The 19,602-nt window shown below is 58.7% G+C and overlaps 1 protein-coding gene across 9 annotated transcripts in view; it reads left to right on the forward strand.

Annotated features, from left to right (window-relative positions):
* Positions 1-18,433, forward strand: part of CROCC (ciliary rootlet coiled-coil, rootletin) — a 47,800-nt gene extending 29,367 nt beyond the window's left edge. For 7 of the 9 annotated variants that reach the window (XM_032863549.1, XM_032863551.1, XM_032863548.1 and 4 more), the window contains 18 exons: positions 585-754; positions 2,577-2,756; positions 3,449-3,601; positions 3,960-4,103; positions 4,531-4,769; positions 5,219-5,378; positions 6,817-6,984; positions 8,102-8,474; positions 11,992-12,161; positions 12,273-12,393; positions 12,669-12,832; positions 14,164-14,379; positions 15,048-15,272; positions 15,663-15,812; positions 16,059-16,259; positions 16,440-16,571; positions 17,334-17,513; positions 18,183-18,433. In XM_032863549.1, the coding sequence (XP_032719440.1) occupies positions 585-754; positions 2,577-2,756; positions 3,449-3,601; positions 3,960-4,103; positions 4,531-4,769; positions 5,219-5,378; positions 6,817-6,984; positions 8,102-8,474; positions 11,992-12,161; positions 12,273-12,393; positions 12,669-12,832; positions 14,164-14,379; positions 15,048-15,272; positions 15,663-15,812; positions 16,059-16,259; positions 16,440-16,571; positions 17,334-17,513; positions 18,183-18,269 (3,233 nt within the window). In that variant the 3' untranslated portion in view covers positions 18,270-18,433. The remainder of the gene's footprint in view (positions 1-584; positions 755-2,576; positions 2,757-3,448; positions 3,602-3,959; positions 4,104-4,530; positions 4,770-5,218; positions 5,379-6,816; positions 6,985-8,101; positions 8,475-11,991; positions 12,162-12,272; positions 12,394-12,668; positions 12,833-14,163; positions 14,380-15,047; positions 15,273-15,662; positions 15,813-16,058; positions 16,260-16,439; positions 16,572-17,333; positions 17,514-18,182) is intronic. The other 2 variants (XM_032863543.1, XM_032863546.1) reach the window with 1 other exon arrangement.
* Positions 18,434-19,602: the final 1,169 nt, after the last annotated feature.

Consider the following 19,602-nt stretch of genomic DNA (forward strand, 5'->3'; position numbering starts at 1 on the left):
TTGGGCACGAGGTCAGCTACCCGAGTGTTATAGTGAAGCTGCTGTGAGCTAGCTCTCACGGGCTCACCCAAGAGTCTGAGCCCTTGGGGCCCCTGGGTGGCTCAGTGGGTTAAAGCGTCTGCTTTCGGCTCAGGTCGTGGTCTCAGGGTCCTGGGATCAAGCCCCGCATCGGGCTCTCTGCTCAGCAGGGAGCCTGCTTCCTCCTCTCTTTCTCTCTGCCTACTTGTGATCTCTATCTGTCAAATAAATAAATAAAATCTTAAAAAAAAAAAAGAGTCTGAGCCCTCGTAAGCACTCAGTCCTTTATGGGGGTGGTTGTATTTGCTAACCTCCCTATGTCATTTCATTCCTTTGATGCCATTCTGGCTAGATAGGGAGGGGGACAGAGCCAGTGGAATCATGTGGCAGATGGGGACTCGGGCCCAGGGTGGGTAAGAAGCTTCTCTAAGGCAGCTCAGCTTAGATCCCAGGTGGAGCCTCTCCGCTCTGGGATTCTGCCCACGTGACTCATCTGGCTTGAGTCTGCTGGCCCACAGGGAGGTTCTGACCTGAGCGTGTCCCCTCCTCCCGTCCCTCCTGTGCAGGGGAGCTGGCAGGCCTACGGCAACAGATGACAATTACAGAGCAGAAGGCAGCTCTGGACAAGGAGCTGATGGCACAGAAGCTGGTGCAGGCTGAGCGGGAGGCCCAGGCCTCTCTACGGGAGCAGCGGACAGCCCACGAGGAGGACTTGCAACGACTTCAGCGAGAGAAGGTTCGGGCAGTTGGTTGGGACAGGCAGGCCTCTGAACCCATGTCTCCTCTATGACCTCAGAGAACTTATCCTTCTCACTCTGCATCGGTCTCCAAATCTGTAAAATGGAACTTCATCTCTGTTCCAGAGACCCTAGGGGCAGCTGAGAGAAGCCACTGGGTATGCCTTCTCAAACGCATGGTTGCCCAGGCCCCACATCTGGTTCAGCCATGGTGACCCTGATGCAGGTGATCCAGAGCCACAGTTGGGAAATGCTGACCTAACGTACAGTAGGAAAGCATTTTCATTTGCTAAGAAGTACTGTCTGCATATGAAAGACCACTCTGGAACCTGAGCACATAGAAAGACATAGAGCCAGGTTACTAGAAGACAGAACAGAGCTATCTAGGAACACTGGTTCTAGAATTTCATTGCCTGGGTTGGGACCTGATCTTGGCCGCATCCTGGTTAGGTTACCTGAAGGACCTTCATTTCCCATCTGTAACAATGGGGACAATGATGCTGTAGAGTATTGTGAGGATGAGGCGGGGTAATCCCTAGAAGGGGTTGAGCATAGTGACTGGCATTTATAAGTGCTCCGCTATTATTATGGTCCTGAGATACCGTCCAGAGCCGGCCTTGGGGCAGGGCTGCCGAGTCACCCGTGTTGGACAGGGCTGCCTCCGACAGAGGTTCAGGCTGTCCTTTATGACACCACATCCCCCCTGTAGTCTTGGATTGGAGCAGGTATGCATCTCACTTCTCCTGCAGGCGGTAGCAAATCACTCGCAGAAGGAGCACTTGTGTCTACTTTTTTCACTAACTGGTGGGGCCTAGTGCCGGGGCCAGATACCTGCCTGGGACCCCGAGGGGGCCTATCTTTCTCTCTGGGTTCTACCTACACACCCGCCCACCCTCTAGGGAGCCAAACTCCTGTGTCCTCTCTGACTCCTCCTGCACCTTCTGACTTGGCCTCCTTTTTTTTTTTTTTTTAAGATTTTATTTATTTATTTGACAGAGAGATTGAGAGAGAGAGAGATCACAAGTAGGCAGAGAGGCAGGCAGAGAGAGAGGGGGAAGCAGGCTCCCCACCGAGCAGAGAGCCTGATGTGGGGCTCAATCTCAGGACCTTGAGATCATGACCTGAGCTGAAGGCAGAGGCTTAACCCACTGAGCTACCCAGGTGCCCCCTGACTTGGCCTCTTAATGTCACCAAATCTGCACTCGTCAGGCCAGCTGTTCTGCTATCCCCTGGCCAGCTTTGTCCCTCACAGCGCACCCAGCTCCTCTCTACCCGAGCCCCAATCCCCATCCCTCTTCCATAGCTTTGAACAACTCCTTAGTTGCAAATTCGGATACTCCTTGTCACCCTGACATGAGGCTCTCTATTGCCCTGACTGTTCTCAGAATTGGCCAACTTCTCCTTACAGCCTAAAGGGCCTAGTCTGGCCTGGCTGCTGCCTGTGACTCTGGTTCCTTTGCTCACCGTGTCCCCTCGTAGTACAAGCTCCAGGGGCCTTAAACAGTGCATCAGCTTCTCTCTAGCCTCCAGGCCATCTCTGGGGCTGGACTCTGGGCCTGGGGCTCTGTTTCTTTTCTCTCTTGACCTGGTTGACCACTGCCCATCTCTCCTTCGGGACATGTTCTCTGACCCCCAGGCCAGGCTGCTGCCACTCCCTGGGGCTTGCACAGCCCTGGTGTGTCCCCGTCACAGCCCTGATCACTCACTCCGCCTTGTAGTTACCAGGTCACGGGCCCTGCCCCTCAGGGTCTGGGCTACAAGTGGCTCTTACTGCCTGGGCCGAGCCTGGGGTGGTCACAGGTGCCTGGGCCTGGCCCACAGGAGGCAGCCTGGCGGGAGCTGGAGGCCGAGCGGGCCCAGCTGCAGAACCAGCTGCAGCGGGAGCGGGAGGAGCTGCTGGCGAGGCTGGAGGCGGAGAAAGAGGAGCTGAGTGAAGAGATCTCGGCCCTGCAGCAGGAGCGGGACGAGGGCCTCCTCCTGGCCGAGAGCGAGAAGCAGCAGGTTCGTGAGCCCTGGTGTGGCCTCTCGGCTGCCTGAGGGGACCCCTGTTCTGGGGCCGGTCCCTGCTCAGCCACCCAGCAGCTAGGAGCTGGGAGTCCCTCTCTGGGTCCCAGGGTCCCCGCCTGCAGGATGGGGGGCTCAAGGGGCATGTGTGAAGCGTCGCTGAGTCCCGTGGTCAGCCACGCCTGGTGCATGGTGGGAACTCACCGAGTGGCACTGCCTTCGTGACGCCTGGGAGCCCACAGATCTGAGCAGTCCCCGTGAGGCCCACATGTATCAGGGGACCCTCCTCAGGAGAACGAACTCCTGTCTTACCCATAATGTCGTGATGGAGTCAGGCTAGATAGCATCCATCTCCTCATTAGCCGTGGCCCCCTGAGCAAGTCACTTTACCTCTTGAGTCCATTTCCTCATCTGTAAAAGGGGAGTGATGAAGGGCAAGGATTGTTGCGGCCAGTTAGGGAGATTTCTAAGTTGTGTCCATGTCCAGACTTACTGTATGGCTGTTGTGCCCTTTTCTGGGGCCATAGAAGGGGTGTGTCTGCACCGCTGCCTGGGTCCACCTGCAGTGACCCAGACGAGGTACCAAGCCCGCAGTGGGCACATTTCCCCGGGGAGGGTGGGGGCAAGGCCCGAGCATGCCCCCATGACCAGCCAAGCTCCAGGCATCTTTGCTCCCTGCCTCTGCCCAGGCCCTGTCCCTGAAGGAGTCCGAGAAGACGGCACTGTCAGAGAAGCTGCTGGGCACGCAGCACAGCCTGGCCGCCATCTCCCTGGAGATGGAGCGGCAGAAGAGAGACGCTCAGAGCCGGCAGGAGCAGGACCGGGTAGGGCAGGCCAGGCAGGTGGGCCTCCATCTCAGCTGGGAGACTTGGCCCTGTCTGGAGGGGCCCCGTGTCTAAGGCGTGGGGTGCATGGCTCTGCCCTAGAGAAGCCTCAGGGCTGTGGGGGAAACTTCAGCCCTTCCTTGGGAGTCCCCATCAGAGGGAGGCGGCCGAGCTCTGCTCGGTGAACCCTAGCCTGAGGAAGAGAGCAGCTGTGGGGACAGCACTCACTGGGCATCGAGGGACCAGCAAGGCTGTCTGGTCGGGCGGCAGGAAGGGCCGTGTTTGGAGCTGAAGGTGGACAGCTGAGCTGGCCCCGCTGGGAGCAGCCGGGGGAGGGCTACGGTGGCAGCAAGTCTGAGGAGCCCGCCTGTCCTAGAGCACCGTGAACACCCTGACGTCCGAGCTGCGGGACCTGCGGGCCAAGCTGGAGGAGGCCACTGCCGCCCACGCCCAGGAGGCGAAGAGGCTACAAGAGCAGGCCCGAAACCTGGACAGGCAGCGGGAATCCTCGGCGCGCGAGGTGAGCTGTACCCCCTCTTCCGGGCAGCGCACTGAATGCCACTGGGGCCTGGCCTGTGGGGTCTAGAAGAGTGTGAGATTTGTCCCCGCATGTGAGAGCAACTGGACAGCCAATGCAGAAAGGAGGCAATAAGCATTTATGGAGTGCTTGGGGTGTACATGCGGGACTCAGGGCACTGGGGGGAGGGTCCCAGGCCTCTTGGGTGTCCCTCCATTGCAAGATCGCAGGGGCTGATTATTCCAGGCCCAAACACCACTAACTCCATCGTGCTTTGCGCCAAATCAGATCTCACACATGTGGTCTCAGTGGCTGCAGAGGGAAGCGGCAGGCGCCCGTGCCCAGGGACAGGAGTATGGGCTGGTTTCAGCCAAGTCCCAGATGGACCGGAGCCCGTACCCTGTCCCGTGACGTCCTGCCACCCTCCCAGGCAGAAGAGTTGCGGACGCAGCTGCGCCTGCTGGAGGAGGCCCGGGACGGGCTGCGGCGGGAGCTGCTGGAGGCCCAGCGCAAGGTGCGCGAGGGGCAGGATGGCCGCGAGGCCCAGTGCCAGGAGGCCAACGAGCTGCGGCGCAGCCTGAGCGAGGGCGTCCAGGAGCGCGAGGCCCTGCGGCGGTCCAACGAGGAGCTGCGGGCCGCCGTGAAGAAGGCGGAGAGCGAACGGATCAGGTGGGGCAACGCGAGGGGACCCGCCCAGAGTCCTTCACACTGGATCTCGTCCCTGGAAGCTAACTTCACCCCGCGGTTCTGGGGAAATCACACAGATGGGGAGTCTTTGCCCCTGGGGCTGGGCGCGTGGGGGGTTTTAGGTGATTTTCCTATCTGAAAGAAAGGGAAAGGTAGCAGAAGGCAAGGTGACCCCACCTGTTGGTGTCACCCCAGAGACTAGCCCCAACCTTGGAGTCACTGGCCTACCTCTTGTGGCCTTGGACCTGGCCCCTGGCCCTCCAGGGCTCAGCTCAGGAGGGGCCCTGTGGGCAAGTAGCACTTGGGGCACCTCTGGGCCAAGAGCCGGCCGGACGCACTTGAGGAATCAGGGAGCGGCCTCTGTATAGACCTACACGCTGTACTTTTCCCGGGACCAGTGGCCGCCTCTGACCTCTGCCTCCCCACGCCAGCCTGAAGCTTGCCAACGAGGAGAAGGAGCAGAAGCTGGCACTGCTCGCGGACGCACGGGTGGCCGTGGGCAAGGAGGCCGAGGAGCTGCGGGCTGGGCTGCAGGACGTGGAGCGCTCCCGGCTGGAGGCCCGCAGGGAGCTGCAGGAGCTCCGACAGCAGGTACTGTCCCTGCGCTCTTGCTGCTGGAGCAGCAGCCCTCCGTTAGTGGAGCCTGGGCTGCCACATCTGCAAAACCAGGGCCTTGATCTCTAACAAGCCTTTCCAACTTAAGAACCCTTGAAACTGTGCAAAAGTGAGTGTGTGTGTGTATGTGTGTGTGTGTACATTTGTGTAAGTAGTCACTCACCTTTGTCCCTGGAGCTCTTGTCCAAATCTCAAAGCAGTTCTTGAACACCTCGAGGTACAGACCCAGTGAGATGGAGCTGGAGCTGCAAATATCTTTTGCCAAGAGCCTGGCAGTAAATATTTCTGGCGTTGCAGGCCACACAGTCTGTCGTAACCACCCAGCTCTGCCATCGGAGCGGGAAAGCAGCCCCGCACGGCACAGAGATGCGTGGGCATGCGTTCCACTCCAACTTTGTGTCTGGACACCAAAATTCGCGTTTTATATCATTTTTCACGTGTAAGAAATGTTGTTCCTCTTTGGTTTTCTTCTAGCCATTTAAAAACAAGCCATTTCCAACTATTTAAAAATATAAAAACCATCCTTGGCTCAGGCCTTCCCAGAAGACTTGCAGAGCAGGCAACGGCCCCAGTGGGCTCCTCGGCTCTACCTTGCCCAGAGCTAGCACGGCCTGACAACCACGTCCTCTTCATCTCCCACCAGCACCCCCTCCACCCTTTTAGCCCCCTTCCTGCTCAGTGGAAGTCCTGGGAAGCCATGGGAGTCCCCAAAAGGAAGGCATGTGTGTGCGCCAGGCTCTCGCTGGGGGCTTCGGGTGCTACGGCATGATCTCTGTTCCCTTCACTCCGGGCCTGACTCCCCACCTGCTCCTCTGGGGAAATAGGGGCTTAGAACTTACCTCTGCATTCTGCTTGTCCGAGATCGACTCCCAGTCTGCTGCTTGTGGGCTGTGTGACTTTGGACAAGTCGCTTCTCTTCTCTGAGCTTTAGTTTTCTTGTCTGTTCAATAAGGATAATGTTAGTACTTGCCCGTATAGAATTGTGTGAAGATGAAATGAGTTCATACAGTTGAAGTGCTTAGACCAGGGGTGGACACGTGGCAAGTACACCATAAAACTCATGCATCCCTGCAGAGAAAGGGGGCCAGCAAGCTTTGCCTTCTGCCCTCCAGAGTTCCTCTTCCGATGGGGGTCCGCCCCTCCCCACGGTGAGTGGTTATGATGAGGTGGTCAAGTGGAGGTCCTCGGTGCCCAGGTGCCAGGCATGGCTGGAGCTTGGTGAAGTTATCTGGGGCAGGTTCCCAGTGGATCTGAGGTGGTGTAGTGTTTGTGTCCTTAGAGCACTGGGTCCTGAGTGCCCCCCGGGCCTGGGCCAGGCAAGGTATGGGGCAGAGTTGAACAGGCTGTCAATATGTTGGGCTGTGGATGCTGAGAATGGGTCCGAGGTCCTCCCTGTGTCCGCTGTTTCTCACAGATGAAGATGCTGGACAGTGAGAACGCCAGGCTGGGCCGGGAGCTGGTGGAGTTGCAGGGTCGCCTGACGCTGGGTGAGCGGGCAGAAAAGGAGGGCCGGCGGGAGGCCCTGGGCCTCCGACAGAAGCTACTGAAGGGCGAGGCCAACTTGGAGGCCATGCGGCAGGAGGTAACTCGGATGGGCGCGGGCTGTGTGGAAGGGGAGGGTCTTAGGAGACAGTTGAGGTGCCCTGTGCTTCCTCCCATCAACAAGAAGTAGGTGGGGACTCCAGTGCTGGAGTCACTCTGAGAGATCCCTCCCTAGGACTTGACCCTGTCCCCCACTCTTTGAAATTCTTTCCCAGGTATAATAGCAATAACAACTGCGAGAACTGTGTAGCAGGGGTGGGGAGGTGAGGGGGAGCTCTGTAGACATAACTGGTTTGAATCTCCCAGCTGCCTCGGGAGATAGGTATGCTTAGTCCCATTTTATACAGACTGCCACCCAGGTCTGTCTGACTCCGAAGCCTGCGCTTTTTCCGTTCTGCTTTTCTGGCTGTTCCCCTGTAGTGAATCTACTGTCTGACCTTAACTAAGTCACTTGACCTCTCTGTGCTTCAGAGCATTGGTGGGATGGGGGCCCTGGCATAGGTCCTGGCTTCCAGGTCCTCCGTAAATGGTGGCTTCTAGTGAAACTCATGACCGTCAGGGGTTGACTTATTCCCTAAACCAGAGTGCTGTGTGTGTGACCATGCACTCCGTCAGAAAATAATTTTTTAGTACATGCCCTATTGTATGATTTATTGATAAATTATGTGCACAGAGAGGCAGTATGAGCTCATAGTTAAAAGAACAGCCTGTGGAGCCTGTGTGCCTGGCTTTGAATCCTGGCTCTCAACTTAGTAGCGGTGTGGCCTTCCATTAAGTTATACAACTGCTGTATGCCTCAGTTTCCTCATTTGTAAAACGGGGATGATTCACAGTGGTAATTGGAGTTGTTTGCAAAGTATTTAGTGCCTGGCACTGTTAAGCCCTATCTATGTAAGTGTTGGCTGTTAGTTTATTGCTAAGAAACTGTGTATATTACAAGGCATATACAGAGAAGGAAGAGAAAAAACAAATTCTAGCAGTTAACTCCCACACTCCCAGGGTTCTTCCTGCACATCCTGCCTGGGTGGGGACCACTAAAAACCAGGTGTTGTGCAAGCCGCTTTTGGGGGGCTGGGCTCCAGGCTGGACCTGGGAGGCAGGGCCCCCGGTTGGGGGAGGCCCTACTGACCCCCACATCTCGGCCTTGCCTGTTACAGGTCCAGGGGGCCCAGAGGAAGCTGCAGGAGCAAGAGGGCGAGTTCCGGGCCCGAGAGCGAGGCCTGCTAGGCTCCCTGGAGGAGGCGCGCAGCGCTGAAAAGCAGAAGCTAGACCACGCCCGCAGCCTGGAGCTGAAGCTGGAGGCGGCGCGGGCCGAGGCGGCGGAGCTGGGGCTGCGGCTGAGCGCGGCCGAAGGTCGGGCTCAAGGCTTGGAGGCCGAGCTGGCCCGCGTGGAGGCGCAGCGGCGCGCGGCCGAGGCCCAGCTGGGCGGCCTGCGCTCAGCCCTGCGCCGGGGCCTGGGCCTTGGGCGCTCCCCCAGCCCGGCCCCGGTGCCCTCGCCAGGCTCTCCCGCCCGGAGTGCACCGGCTGGAGGTGAGGAGAGAGCGGAGGGCAGAGGGAAAGGGGGGGGGCGGGGGTGTGTGTCTTGTGGAGTCTCCGCCTCTGGCCACACCCCCGTCTAGTTCTGCTCCACCCCAGAGTCCGTTGGGGGCGGGGCTGCACCTCTCCTGGACGCTGAGTCTCAATCCCGCCCCCAGGTCACTTTCCTTCCCTTTGGGGAACCTGCCAAGGTTCCTCCCCTTCGCTGATCCGTGCTCCCTTTGTTGCTTCATGGGGGCGATGGTGATGCGTCTTAAGGCCCCTGACTCCGAGTCTTTGAGGCTCCATCTAATAGAATCGATGCTCACCGTCTCCCCATCAGCACCCCATCCTCCGCAGTCTTCCACCCCTAACTTGACACACCTCCATTCTAGGCTTGTGACATCACAGCCACAACATCACAGCCAGACAGATACACACCCAGCCTACGAGCCCTTCCAGCAACTTCGTCAGACATCCTTCCAGTCCCATTTGCTCCCAGTGACCCTGGGAATGTCAGCCCTGTGCTTCAGGGGGTGTGAGCATCCACCTGGTCTCTGCCTGACCTAATCTTGATTCCTAGGGCCTATTCTAGGCCATCCTAGGGCCTATCCCCATCTTAACCCTGCCGGCAGTTGACTCTGGGATACTGAGTCGTTGCCTCTTCAAAAGCACAGATATAGCCCCAGGATCCCATTCATTCAGTCACTCAGTATTTATTAAGCACCTACCATGTGCTGAATACAATTGGACGGAGCAGTAGACAGAACGACTAGCATTTCTGCCCTTACAGAGTTTGCAGTCTAGGGATGGGAGCCGCAGACAATAAATGCGGTATATAAATGAAATAGAGAATGTCCTGGGTGGTAGTAAGGGCTCCGAATCCATAAGGACAAATGTATCAAAGACGTTGCTAGTGAGAATGTACTTTTACCTGCCGTAGAAGATAGTTGGCAGTTCCTCGGAAAATTTAGGGTTACCGTGGGCCCCCACAGATCCACCCCTAGGTTATAACCCAAAGAACTGAAAAAGGGAACTGGAACGGGTACGTGTGCGCCCATAGCAGCACTATTCACGGTAGCCAAAGGGTGGAATCGGCCAGTGTCTCCACGGACAGATGAACGGATAAACAAAATGTGGTGTATCCATACAGAGGAACGTTATTCAGCTTTAAAAAGCAATGCCAGGGACGCCTGGGTGGCTCAGTCGGTTAAGCGTCGGAGGCTTGACTTCAGCTCAGGTCATGATCTCATGGTCACGAGATCAAGCCCTGCATCGGGCCCCGCACTGAGCAGAGTCTGCTTGAGATTCTCTCTGTCCCTCTGCCCCTCACTGCCAGCCCCACTCCCCACTGCTCTCACTCTCACTCTCTCTCTCTCAAAAAGACAGTGACATTCTGACACGTTACAACATGGATGAGTCTTGACATTATGCTAAGTGAAAGAAGCCAGTCACGAGAGGGCAAGTGTAGTCTGATTCAGCTTATATGAAATGCTTCGAAAAGACACATTTCATAGAGGCAGAAAGTAAATTTGGGGTCCCCAGGGCCCAGCACGGGGGGAAGGGGAGAATTGGGAGTTATTGCTTAGTGGGTACCGAGTTTCTGTTTGAGGCTGTGCACATTTGTTTGCTTGGCCAAAACAAAGTACCGTGAACTGAGTGTCTTTTTTTTTTTTTTTTTTAAGATTTTACTCATTTGACAGAGATCACAAGTAGGCAGAGAGGCAGGCAGAGAGAGGAGGAAGCAGGATCTCCGCTGAGCAGAGAGCCCGATGTGGGGCTCGATCCCAGGACCCTGGGATCATGACCTGAGCCGAAGGCAGAGGCTTTAACCCACTGAGCCACCCAGGCGCCCCTGTGAACTGAGTGTCTTAGGCAACGGAAATTTGTGTCTCATGATTCTGGAGGCCAGAAGTCTGAGATCAAGGTGCTGGCCAGGCTGTGCACCCTCCGAAGTCGCTAGGGAAGGGTCTATTCCAGATCTCCTGGCTGCTTGTAGTTCCTAGGCATGTGGCAGCAGAACTCCAGCCTTCAGATTTCCCCTCTATATTAGGACACGGATGTGCTGGATCAGGGGCCCACCCTACTCCACCAGGACCTCATCTTAACTAATTACATCTGCAACAACCCTACTCCCAAGTAAATTCACATTCTCAGGTACCAGGGGTTAGAACTTCAACCTATTAGTTTTGGGGGGACATAGTTCAACCCCAAATAGGGGTGATGGAGAATATTTGGAAATAGTGGTGATAGACATACGACGATGTGAATATAATTGATGCCCCTGACCTGTACACTTAAAGATGGTTAGGCCATCAAAATAGACGCAGAAAAAGCATTAGATAAAATACAACATCCAATTATGATCCAAACTCTGGGAAAACTAGAAAAAGATTTCCTTAACTGATAAACTAGATCTTCAAAACCCTATAGCAAATACTACATTTAATCCTTCTATTTAATATTGTTTCGGAAGTCTCAGAGGTCCTAGCCAGCACACTATGGTAAGAAACATAGAATTACGATGGTAAGGTTCAGGAAGGGAGAAACAAACTTGCCACTATTTACAGATCACGTGATTTTTCTATGTAGAAAATATAGGAAAGCTACAATCAGTTGTTAGAACAAATAAGAAACTTTAGTAATTTTGCTGGAAACAAGGTCAACATACAAAAATTAATTATATTTTATTATATCAATGGAAGCAAAGGCAAGAGGATGCTGGGGACAGGCTGACACCCTGCCCTGCAGTTCCGCGGTTGGCCTCCAGGTGCCACCCTGTCTCTGTGCTCACTGCCCCTCCCGCCTCTTAAAGCAAGAGTTTATCTTTCTGCCTGGAAATAGGGCTTTACCTGGTTCCCCATCTCAGCTTGGGATCGTCCCAGCTTTGTGACCAAACAAATTCCTTAACTGCTTTGAGCCTGTCCGGCCTGTGCAGGGGGGTCGTTGGTCCTTCTCAGAGAATTATCGTGAAGGTGGACTAGGGTGCCAGAAGAGGCGGTGCCTGCACTGCAGGGAGATGGTGCGGGGGTGGAGTGTCCACCTTTGGACTGGGCCCTGGGGGTGCAGCCCTCGCAGTGCTCCTGGTCTGGGTGGGGAGGCAGATCTCGGTGCCTTATGAGGGGGTGATGAGCTCACCCCAACCCAGCCTGGGTTTGGGGACACCTCTGGGGAGCAGGCCTAAAGGAATGGGCCAGGCAGAGAGAAGCCAGGGGGAGAGAAGGGAGGAGGGAATGTTCTAGAACTTGGGACCTGAGGGTGATGTGGAATGGACCGCTTGTAAAAGTGAGGGCTGTGCTAGGGTGAGCAGCAGGGCCTCTGTGTGATGGCAAGGAAGTTGGGGCTTATTCTGAGGGCCGTGGGGGCTGGGAAGGGTTCCGCAAAAGGGGGAGAGCCCCAGCATAGTGCAGGAAGCTCATGTGAGCTGCTGGGTGCGGCAAGGTGAGTGAGGCGGTGCACACAGAGCCCGCAGGGCCCTTCCAGGCAGGAGAGGCCAGGGCTCCCTCACTGCTAAGCGTGCCTCCTCCCCTAGGAAGTGGCGAAGGGTTCTACAGCCCCAGCCCCTTGGAACGTAGCCCTGGGTCTGAGCCACCATCCCCAGGACCTGCCACCTCCCCAGCATCCCCAGACCTGGACCCTGAGGCGGTGCGGGGGGCCCTCCGGGATTTCCTGCAGGAGCTACGGAGTGCGCAGAGACAACGGGTGAGGCTGGGTGTGAGCGGCTGGAGAGGGAACCGGGTGTCCAGGGTCCTCCGGGATGCTTCGGGTTGTCAGAACCGAGGTCTTCCCTTCCCCCGGACGCTGGGGCCTCAGGATGAGTTTCGGGCCCAGATGAGCACCCTGAGTCGCCAGCTGGCCGAGATGGAGGCCGAGAGGGACAACGCGACGTCACGGGTGAGGCAGCTGCAGAAGGCTGTGGCCGAGAGTGAAGAAGGTGAGTGTCCACCCTGGGTCCTTGCTCTGCTCTCTCTGCTCTTAGCAGCCGCAGTGGGACCTGTGGGATTGGCCCTAACCGCTCCTGCGTCCCAGCCCTGGCCATCGTGACCTGAGTTGGGGACCTGTCTCCTTTGGGGGGCCCCACTGGCTTTGGGCAGCCCCACTCCATGTGTCCAGACTGGCAGACCCCTGAGGGCCCTGTGGTGGGTTGGGGGGCGGGCAGGCCAGGTGTCTGGCGGCCAGGCCGGGCCTGACGGGGCTGGGGGTCCGCAGCCCGGCGAGGTGCGGACGGCCGGCTGAGCGGGGCACAGGCACAGCTGGCGGAGCGCGAGGAGAGTGTGCGGCGCAGCGAGCGGGAGCGCCGGGCCGCCCTGGACCAGGTGGCTGCCCTGGAGAGGGGCCTGCAGGCCACGGAGAGTGAGCTCCGGGCCAGCCAGGTAGGCAGGAGCCGAGGGCCACAGGGGCAGGGGGAGTCCGTGTGCGCTTCCGCTGCGGCTGTGGGTCCTACTGTGCCTCTCTGTTGCTGTCAGCCTGGGGCCCGGCGCCCGTGAACGTGACCAGCCTGGGACTCCGCCCAGAAGCACGTTCAGCTTCCACACTCCCCTTCCTCCCCGGGGTCCCTAGGCTGTAGAAGAAAAGTCCTGGGCTTTTGAGCCCGATGGAGAAAAGCCTGGATTCTAGTCCTGGTCCGGGGGCTTGCCCTGCCCACTCTCACTTTCTTCCTCTGTGAATGGGGGAGAGCAGCCATTGTCTCCTGGAGATGGAAATAACGTATGGTGTTCGGGGGACCATTTCTTTTTCCTCTGTATAGCCATACAAGTGTGTACGTGTGTGTGTGTCTGTCTGTCTGGGGCAGGACACCCTGGCCCTGGTAGTGACGGTCCAGGCCACCAAAGCCTTGAGCCTTTCTCACAGCCACAGATCCCCTCGCTCCTTCCCCCCTCTCTCCTTAGCCCTCCAGCCTTGCCCCCACAGCCCACCCCCTGCCTCTGGCTCCAGGTCAAGTTTGAGCTGGATTGTTATGTCTGTGGTTCCAGCTCTGGCCTCGGGCCCAGCCACAGGGGCCGCAGGAGGAGGCCAGGAACAAAGCTGGGCAGGGGCCAGCGTGGGGCTGCCGGGCCCAGACATGGCTGCATTGGGGCTCTGAGCACGGCGGCAGAGGGGCCGGGCACAGGGCAGGGTTGTATCGGATGTAATGGGATGGGAATCTGTCTTCCTTTCCTGTCCCCACTTCTCAAGTTTCCTTTATTGTCTGACCCCAAGTGAGGGGAAGAACACCATCCCCTAAAACCAGGTGGGGCCCAGGGCTCCTACCCGGCTCTGCTCAGGTCCCACAGTTGCAGCTTCTGGGCCTGCTTCTGGGGAGTGAGGCAGCAGAGCAGGGTCGCCCTGGAATCTGCATTTTTACCCTCCCTCCGTCCTCCCCAGGGCTCTGTGAATACCTTGTGGTACCCCTCCCCAGGCAGTGTAGTCTCCCACTATACATATTTGAAATAGGGCCACAGAGCGGAAAAAGAGAATTCTGGATCACAAAGCCTGGTACACTCAGCCCAAACCAGAACATACTCTGAGATTCTCAGGTCAACGCATCCTGCAAACATGTGGGTTGACTGAGGCCTCAGGAGGGTCACAGGCTGGCCCCAGGTCACACAGGGAGTAGTTGGACCAGCCACCTCAAGGCCGCTCCGCACTTTCTCCTGCGGGTCCTGAGGGGATGGGGGGTGTGGGGCAGCAGGGCAGCCGGGGCCTGACCCCTCCGTACCCCCAGGAGAAGATCAGCAAGATGAAGGCCAACGAGGTGAAGCTGGAGAGCGACAAGCGGCGCCTTAAGGAGGTGCTGGACGCCTCCGAGAGCCGCACCATCAAGCTGGAGCTGCAGCGGCGCTCACTGGAGGGGGAGCTGCAGCGCAGCCGCCTAGGCCTGAGTGACCGTGAGGCCCAGGCCCAGGTCCTGCAGGACCGGGTAGACTCCCTGCAGAGACAGGTGGGTCCCCACTTCCGCCTGGAGGCTTCTCGTCCGCACGCCCAGTGCCAGGTGCTTCACAGGGACCACGTAATACTCCCAACAGCCCTGTGAGGCAAGCGTCATCCTCATTTCATGGACGGACAGACAGGGGTTCAGAGGTGACCTCGTCACCCAAGGTCAACATAGCTAATAAGAAACAGACAAAATTAGAGTGTGAGACTCTCACAACAGAGTCTAGGAAGTCTGCTTCCCACCTAGGAAGTAGGTGGGACAAGTTAGAGATGTAGATTCCACTCGTGTCCCTTTTTGCCTTGGCTGCCAGGAAGCTCAGCTCTAGAATGTTCAGGAACTCTGCTAGCCCTGCATGGTCACCTGCCAAAGTCAAGAACTCAGAACATTTCCAGGTTGTGGAGGCTGTGGTGGTTATTTTCTCTCTTCTATAGCAGGGAGGAGACCATGGGGTCTGAGACAACCAGGTGGGTGGCACTCCAGGGGAGGGACGTTAAGCAGCAGTGAGCCAGGGCCCTGGTTGCAGTGGGCTGAGCCAGCGGGAGCACATGGAAACAATGAGCATCAGTGATGAAGGCCGAGGCAGAGTGGGAGGGGCTTGGCTTGGGTTCAGCCTCCTTGCTGGAGGCCCTGGTGAGAGCAGAGCCACCTTACCGTCCTCCGTGTCCTCCTGCCAGGTGGCAGACAGTGAGGTGAAGGCAGGGACCCTGCAGCTGACAGTGGATCGGCTGAGTGGGGCTCTGGTCAAGGTGGAGGAGAGCGAGGGGGCCTTGCGGGACAAGGTGCAGGGCCTGACCGAAGCCTTGGCCCAGAATAATGCCAGCCTTACCAGCACCCAGGACAAGAATCTGCACCTGCAGAAGGCCCTCACTGCCTGCGAACATGACCGCCAAGTGCTCCAAGTATGGATTCCGGGGCCTGGCTCGGGGTGGGCTCAGTGAGAGTTTGCCATCAAGGGCAGGCTTGGAGGGACCCTGACAGAGAGCCAGCCCCTGGGGCCATCAGTTGGGAACCCTAGGGAGCCAGTCAGTGAAGCTTGGAGCGGGGGTGGGGGGGCAGTAAGAGAATAAGTCTACTCATTGAGGCTTACAGGGACCCAGAGGCAGGGTTGATAGGACAGAGCTGGGGTCTGAGGGATCCCCACCTTATGTAGGTCCATGGGCCAGGGCTGCCATCTGCCTTGCCCTCCAGATAAGATTTTGGAGCTGTTTTATGGGCTGTGACCCTGACCCAGAGGTAGAGTAGAGGGGAGCCTTTGCTCCCTCCTGGTACCACCAGCCCCTGTCCCCCAGGAACGGCTGGAAGCCGCCCGTCAGGCGTTATCCGAGGCACGCAAGCAGAGCAGCTCCCTGGCCGAGCAGGTGCAGACGATGCGGGGCGAGCTGGCGGACCTGGAGCTGCAGCGGGCGGAGGCCGAGGGCCAGCTGCAACAGCTCCAGGAGGTGAGGGCCGGGATGGGTCCCTTCTGTCCCCAGGATGCCGAAGCCCTCCAGATGGAGAGGGACCTTCCTTATCCCAACCTCCTCCCCGATCTCGGCTCAGCCTCCCATGGGGAAGCATGGTTCCTTCAGCCCCCGCCCCCATTACACAGATGCAGAAGCTGAGGCCGGGAGAGGCGGCCTCAGCTGGTAGCTGTCTGACCGGCTTCGGGAGGCTTGGCCGCACTGGCGGCTCGCTGGCTTTTTCAGGTGCTGCGGCAGCGCCAGGAGGCTGAGGCTGCGGCCCTGCACGCGGTCCAGAAGCTGCGGGACGAGCGGCGGCTACTGCAGGAGCGCCTGGACGGCTTGCAGGGCGCCCTCGGCCAGCTGGAGGTTGAGAAGCGGGAGGTGGAGCGGTCAGCGCTGCGGCTGGAGAAGGACCGCCTGGCCCTCAAGAGGATGCTGGACAAGGTGGGCTGAGCCTCCGGGGCCCTCCCCTGCCTTCCTCTGGGTCCTAGCCGGGGTTGATTTTGGCTGTGTGCCCCCCGACCCCGGCCCCTGGTCTTGCTGCCTCTAACCTGACCCCTCTTCGTGGGACCTCCCTCCCTCCTTCCCGGGGCCCCCTGATGCCCTCCTGCTCTCCCTGTGCAGGTGGAGCGCGAGAAGCTTCGCAGCCACGAGGACACAGTGCGGCTGAATGCGGAGAGGGGCCGCCTGGACCGCACGCTCACGGGGGCCGAGCTGGAGCTGGCTGAGGCCCAGAAGCAGATCCAGCTGCTGGAGGTTCAGGCCCCGGCCACCCTCTCTCTCCCGAGCCCTGGAGCCAGGCCCCACCTCCCACCCTGCCCTCGGCCTGAGTGCCGAACCAGCCCAGGAGCTGCTGATGGCTCAGCCGGTCCAGGCTCCTCAGCCTCCATAACCCCCTAAGTCTGGACCCTTGGAGGGGGCAGCCCAGAGCCAGGGCCCGGAGGGAGGGGTCCTCCCAGCGTGGAGAGAAAAGACATGCCAGTTAGTATGTGAGCCTGTGTGTGTGCTCTGGGCATGTAGAGGTGTGAGTGTGCCTGGGAGTATTCTCGTGCATGTCTCCTGAGCCTTGCGCATGGATGTGGCAAGTGCAAGTATTAGGAATGTGTTTTACGTGTGTGTGTGTGTCTTTCTGTACAGATGTCTTCCTGTCTGTAGATGTATGTAGGAGTGTTGGGCTTTGCACATATGCGTGCATCGATATGAACACAGTAAGTGTTTACGTGCTTGCTTTTGTGCCTCTGTGTGCGTGTGGGTCTGTCTCTGACTACATCTGTGTGTGTGCACGCGCGCATGGGTGCACGCCTGTCAGCGGGGCTCACTAGGTACCCTGACCCAAGATTTGCAGACCAGGTGGGCCAGGAACATGGGAGACAAACAAGGGTTTCTCCTGCACCCCCTGCCTGCACTGACTTTGCCCCGAGGGGCCTTTAGGCTCCGGGAGGTGCCTGACATCCCCTTGCACGCACACACGGCACACGCGCACAGAGCCAGACCCCTGACCAGCTGCCGCTCCCACAGGCCCAAGTGGCGGCCCTGGAGGCCCAGAGCCCCTCCCGGCTAGAGGCCGAGGAGCAGCAGCAGCAGCGGGAGCTGCAGCAGGAGGTGGAGCACCTGCGCAGTGCCCAGGTGCAGACAGAGCGCACTCTGGAGGCGAGGGAGCGGGCCCACCGGCAGCGGGTGCGGGGCCTGGAGGAGCAGGTACTCGGGCCCCTCCCCGGGATGTGGAAGGGGGGAGGAGGGGGAGGAGCCGCAGAGGGCTGGCCCTGACCTCGGGTAGAAGCAGTTGGTCTGATCAGTTGGTCTGATCGGGGACCCACGCTGGTATCCGTCATGGCCAGACACGGGCCCAAGTGATGTCACTGGAACTCCGGCCCCCTGCTGTGGCTCTGCTGTCCTCATGGCTGTCCCCTGGGTGGCACAGGTGGCATGAGCAGCCCCAGCCTAGGTCATCCCAACGACCCACCATAGAGAAAAGGGGACTTTTTTCCTGAGAGCAACAGCAGAAGTCCCAGGGATGATGCTGACTAACCAGCCTGGGTCCCAGATCTCTTCCCAGCTGTCCCCAACCGACCTGTGCATGGGTAGGCCAGGCCTGGGTCATGGGTTCCCTGAGTCGGGCTAGCACCAGGACTGCCTTAATGATGCAAGTGGGGACAGGTGGCCCCTGCGGAGATGCGAGGAGCGGTCAGGAGAGAGCCAGCTGCCATGTGAGACGGAATGGGAGGGGAAGGAAGCATTTTTTCCTGAAATAGGCAGGATTGGGTCCCTTGTGGGGCCCTGGCTGCAGCCACCCCCCCATCCCTCCATCCCCCCCTTCTTTGACATTAGTCTGGTGGCCTGAGCCGCCATCTTCTCTTTCTTCTCCAGGTGTCCACACTGAAGGGACAGTTGGAACAGCAGTTTCGGAGGAGCTCAGCATCCTTCTCCCCCATGTCCGGCCCCGCAGGGGAATGAGCCCCTTCCTGGTTGGCATCCTAGAGAACAGCCGCAGCCGGGGCAGGACCGCAGCCCCCCGTCTGCAGGGTCCGCCCAGGCCCCGGCCTGCCAGGCCACCAGAGCTTGGTGGGGGGTGGGGAGGAGCCAGGTGGCAGCGCTGAGGGCCAAAGGCTGGGGACTCTGAGGAGTCTGCTCTGAGGAGCAGCTTTGTGGCCTCACCTGTGGGTCCCACCTCAGTTTGGCCCCTCCCCTGCGATGAGCCTCCAGGCCCTGTGAGAGCCTCTCTGAGTGGCTGAGCCGAAGCCCGAAGCCCGGGGTAAAGGAGAGCCCCCCCTTGTCTTTGGCTGGCCCTGGGGCATGGGCTCATGGGAAGGAGGAGGGGAGCCTGGGAGTCAGAGACCTGGGCCCTCCCCCAGCTTTCCAGAGGTCTCTCTGCCTTAGTTCGGAGTGTTTGTCAGGAAATTCCTCAGAGTTCAGAGTCCATGTATTTTTATACCTTTTTACAGTGTTAACGGTTCAGAACTATTGTGTTTTTTTGTAGCAAGGAGACCTCATTTTCTAAAAACGGTTTGTGTAGACGTGTCTCTTCACTTCTGCACCTGAGAGATTGGAGGGGCCAGGAGGGGGACACCGGGGCCTGGGCCGGGAGGGATGAGGCCCCTGGCCAGAGGTACACAGGGAGGGGAGGCTTGAGAAGTGCTGGGAGGCTTGAGAAGGGCTGTGGCACTTCCCAGCCTCCCAGGCTGTCGGCCTGGGGAGGGCTCTGAGGTCCTGTGCCACCTGTCCCAGGCAACAAATGCGGCTGTGACCCAAACTGCACTCCTTCCAGCCACAGCGCTCTGGCCCCTCCTCAGGACAGGGTCCCCCTCTGGACACAGGCAGGAGGTCCAGACAGTGCAGGCCTGGGAGAGACCATAGGGTCTTGTCCTGGCTCCACCGAGTGAGCCTGGCGAAGCAGCACAACCTCTTGGAGGCTCGGTTTGCTTGTGTGTAAAATGGGCACACACCTTGCAGGGGGGTCGTGAGGAGGTTCGTGTGCAAGGCACTCAGTGTTGGCGAGGAGACATTCCTCTCCTCCCTGGAGTCCAGTGGAGTCAGGCTCTGCCCCAGCTCTGCCACCTCCAGCTGTGGACCCTGGGTGGGTCACTGATGCCCCTGGGCTTCTGGTCTGTTAGAGACATTACCAGGCCCCACCACGCAGGCCTGTTGGGAGGGTGTGCTGGTCAGACAGGGGGAGCCTGGTCCTCGTGTGCTGGTCAGAGGGAGGCATTCTAAGGCCTTGGCCTACTTCTACCCTCTGACCATCAGCCTTCCCCGCCCAAAGGTGGGTCTAAGTCCACCTACCTTGACC

Source organism: Lontra canadensis, unplaced genomic scaffold, assembly GCF_010015895.1.
Source record: "Lontra canadensis isolate GAN:19392208 unplaced genomic scaffold, GSC_riverotter_1.0 scaffold25, whole genome shotgun sequence".
Taxonomy (NCBI): domain Eukaryota; kingdom Metazoa; phylum Chordata; class Mammalia; order Carnivora; family Mustelidae; genus Lontra; species Lontra canadensis.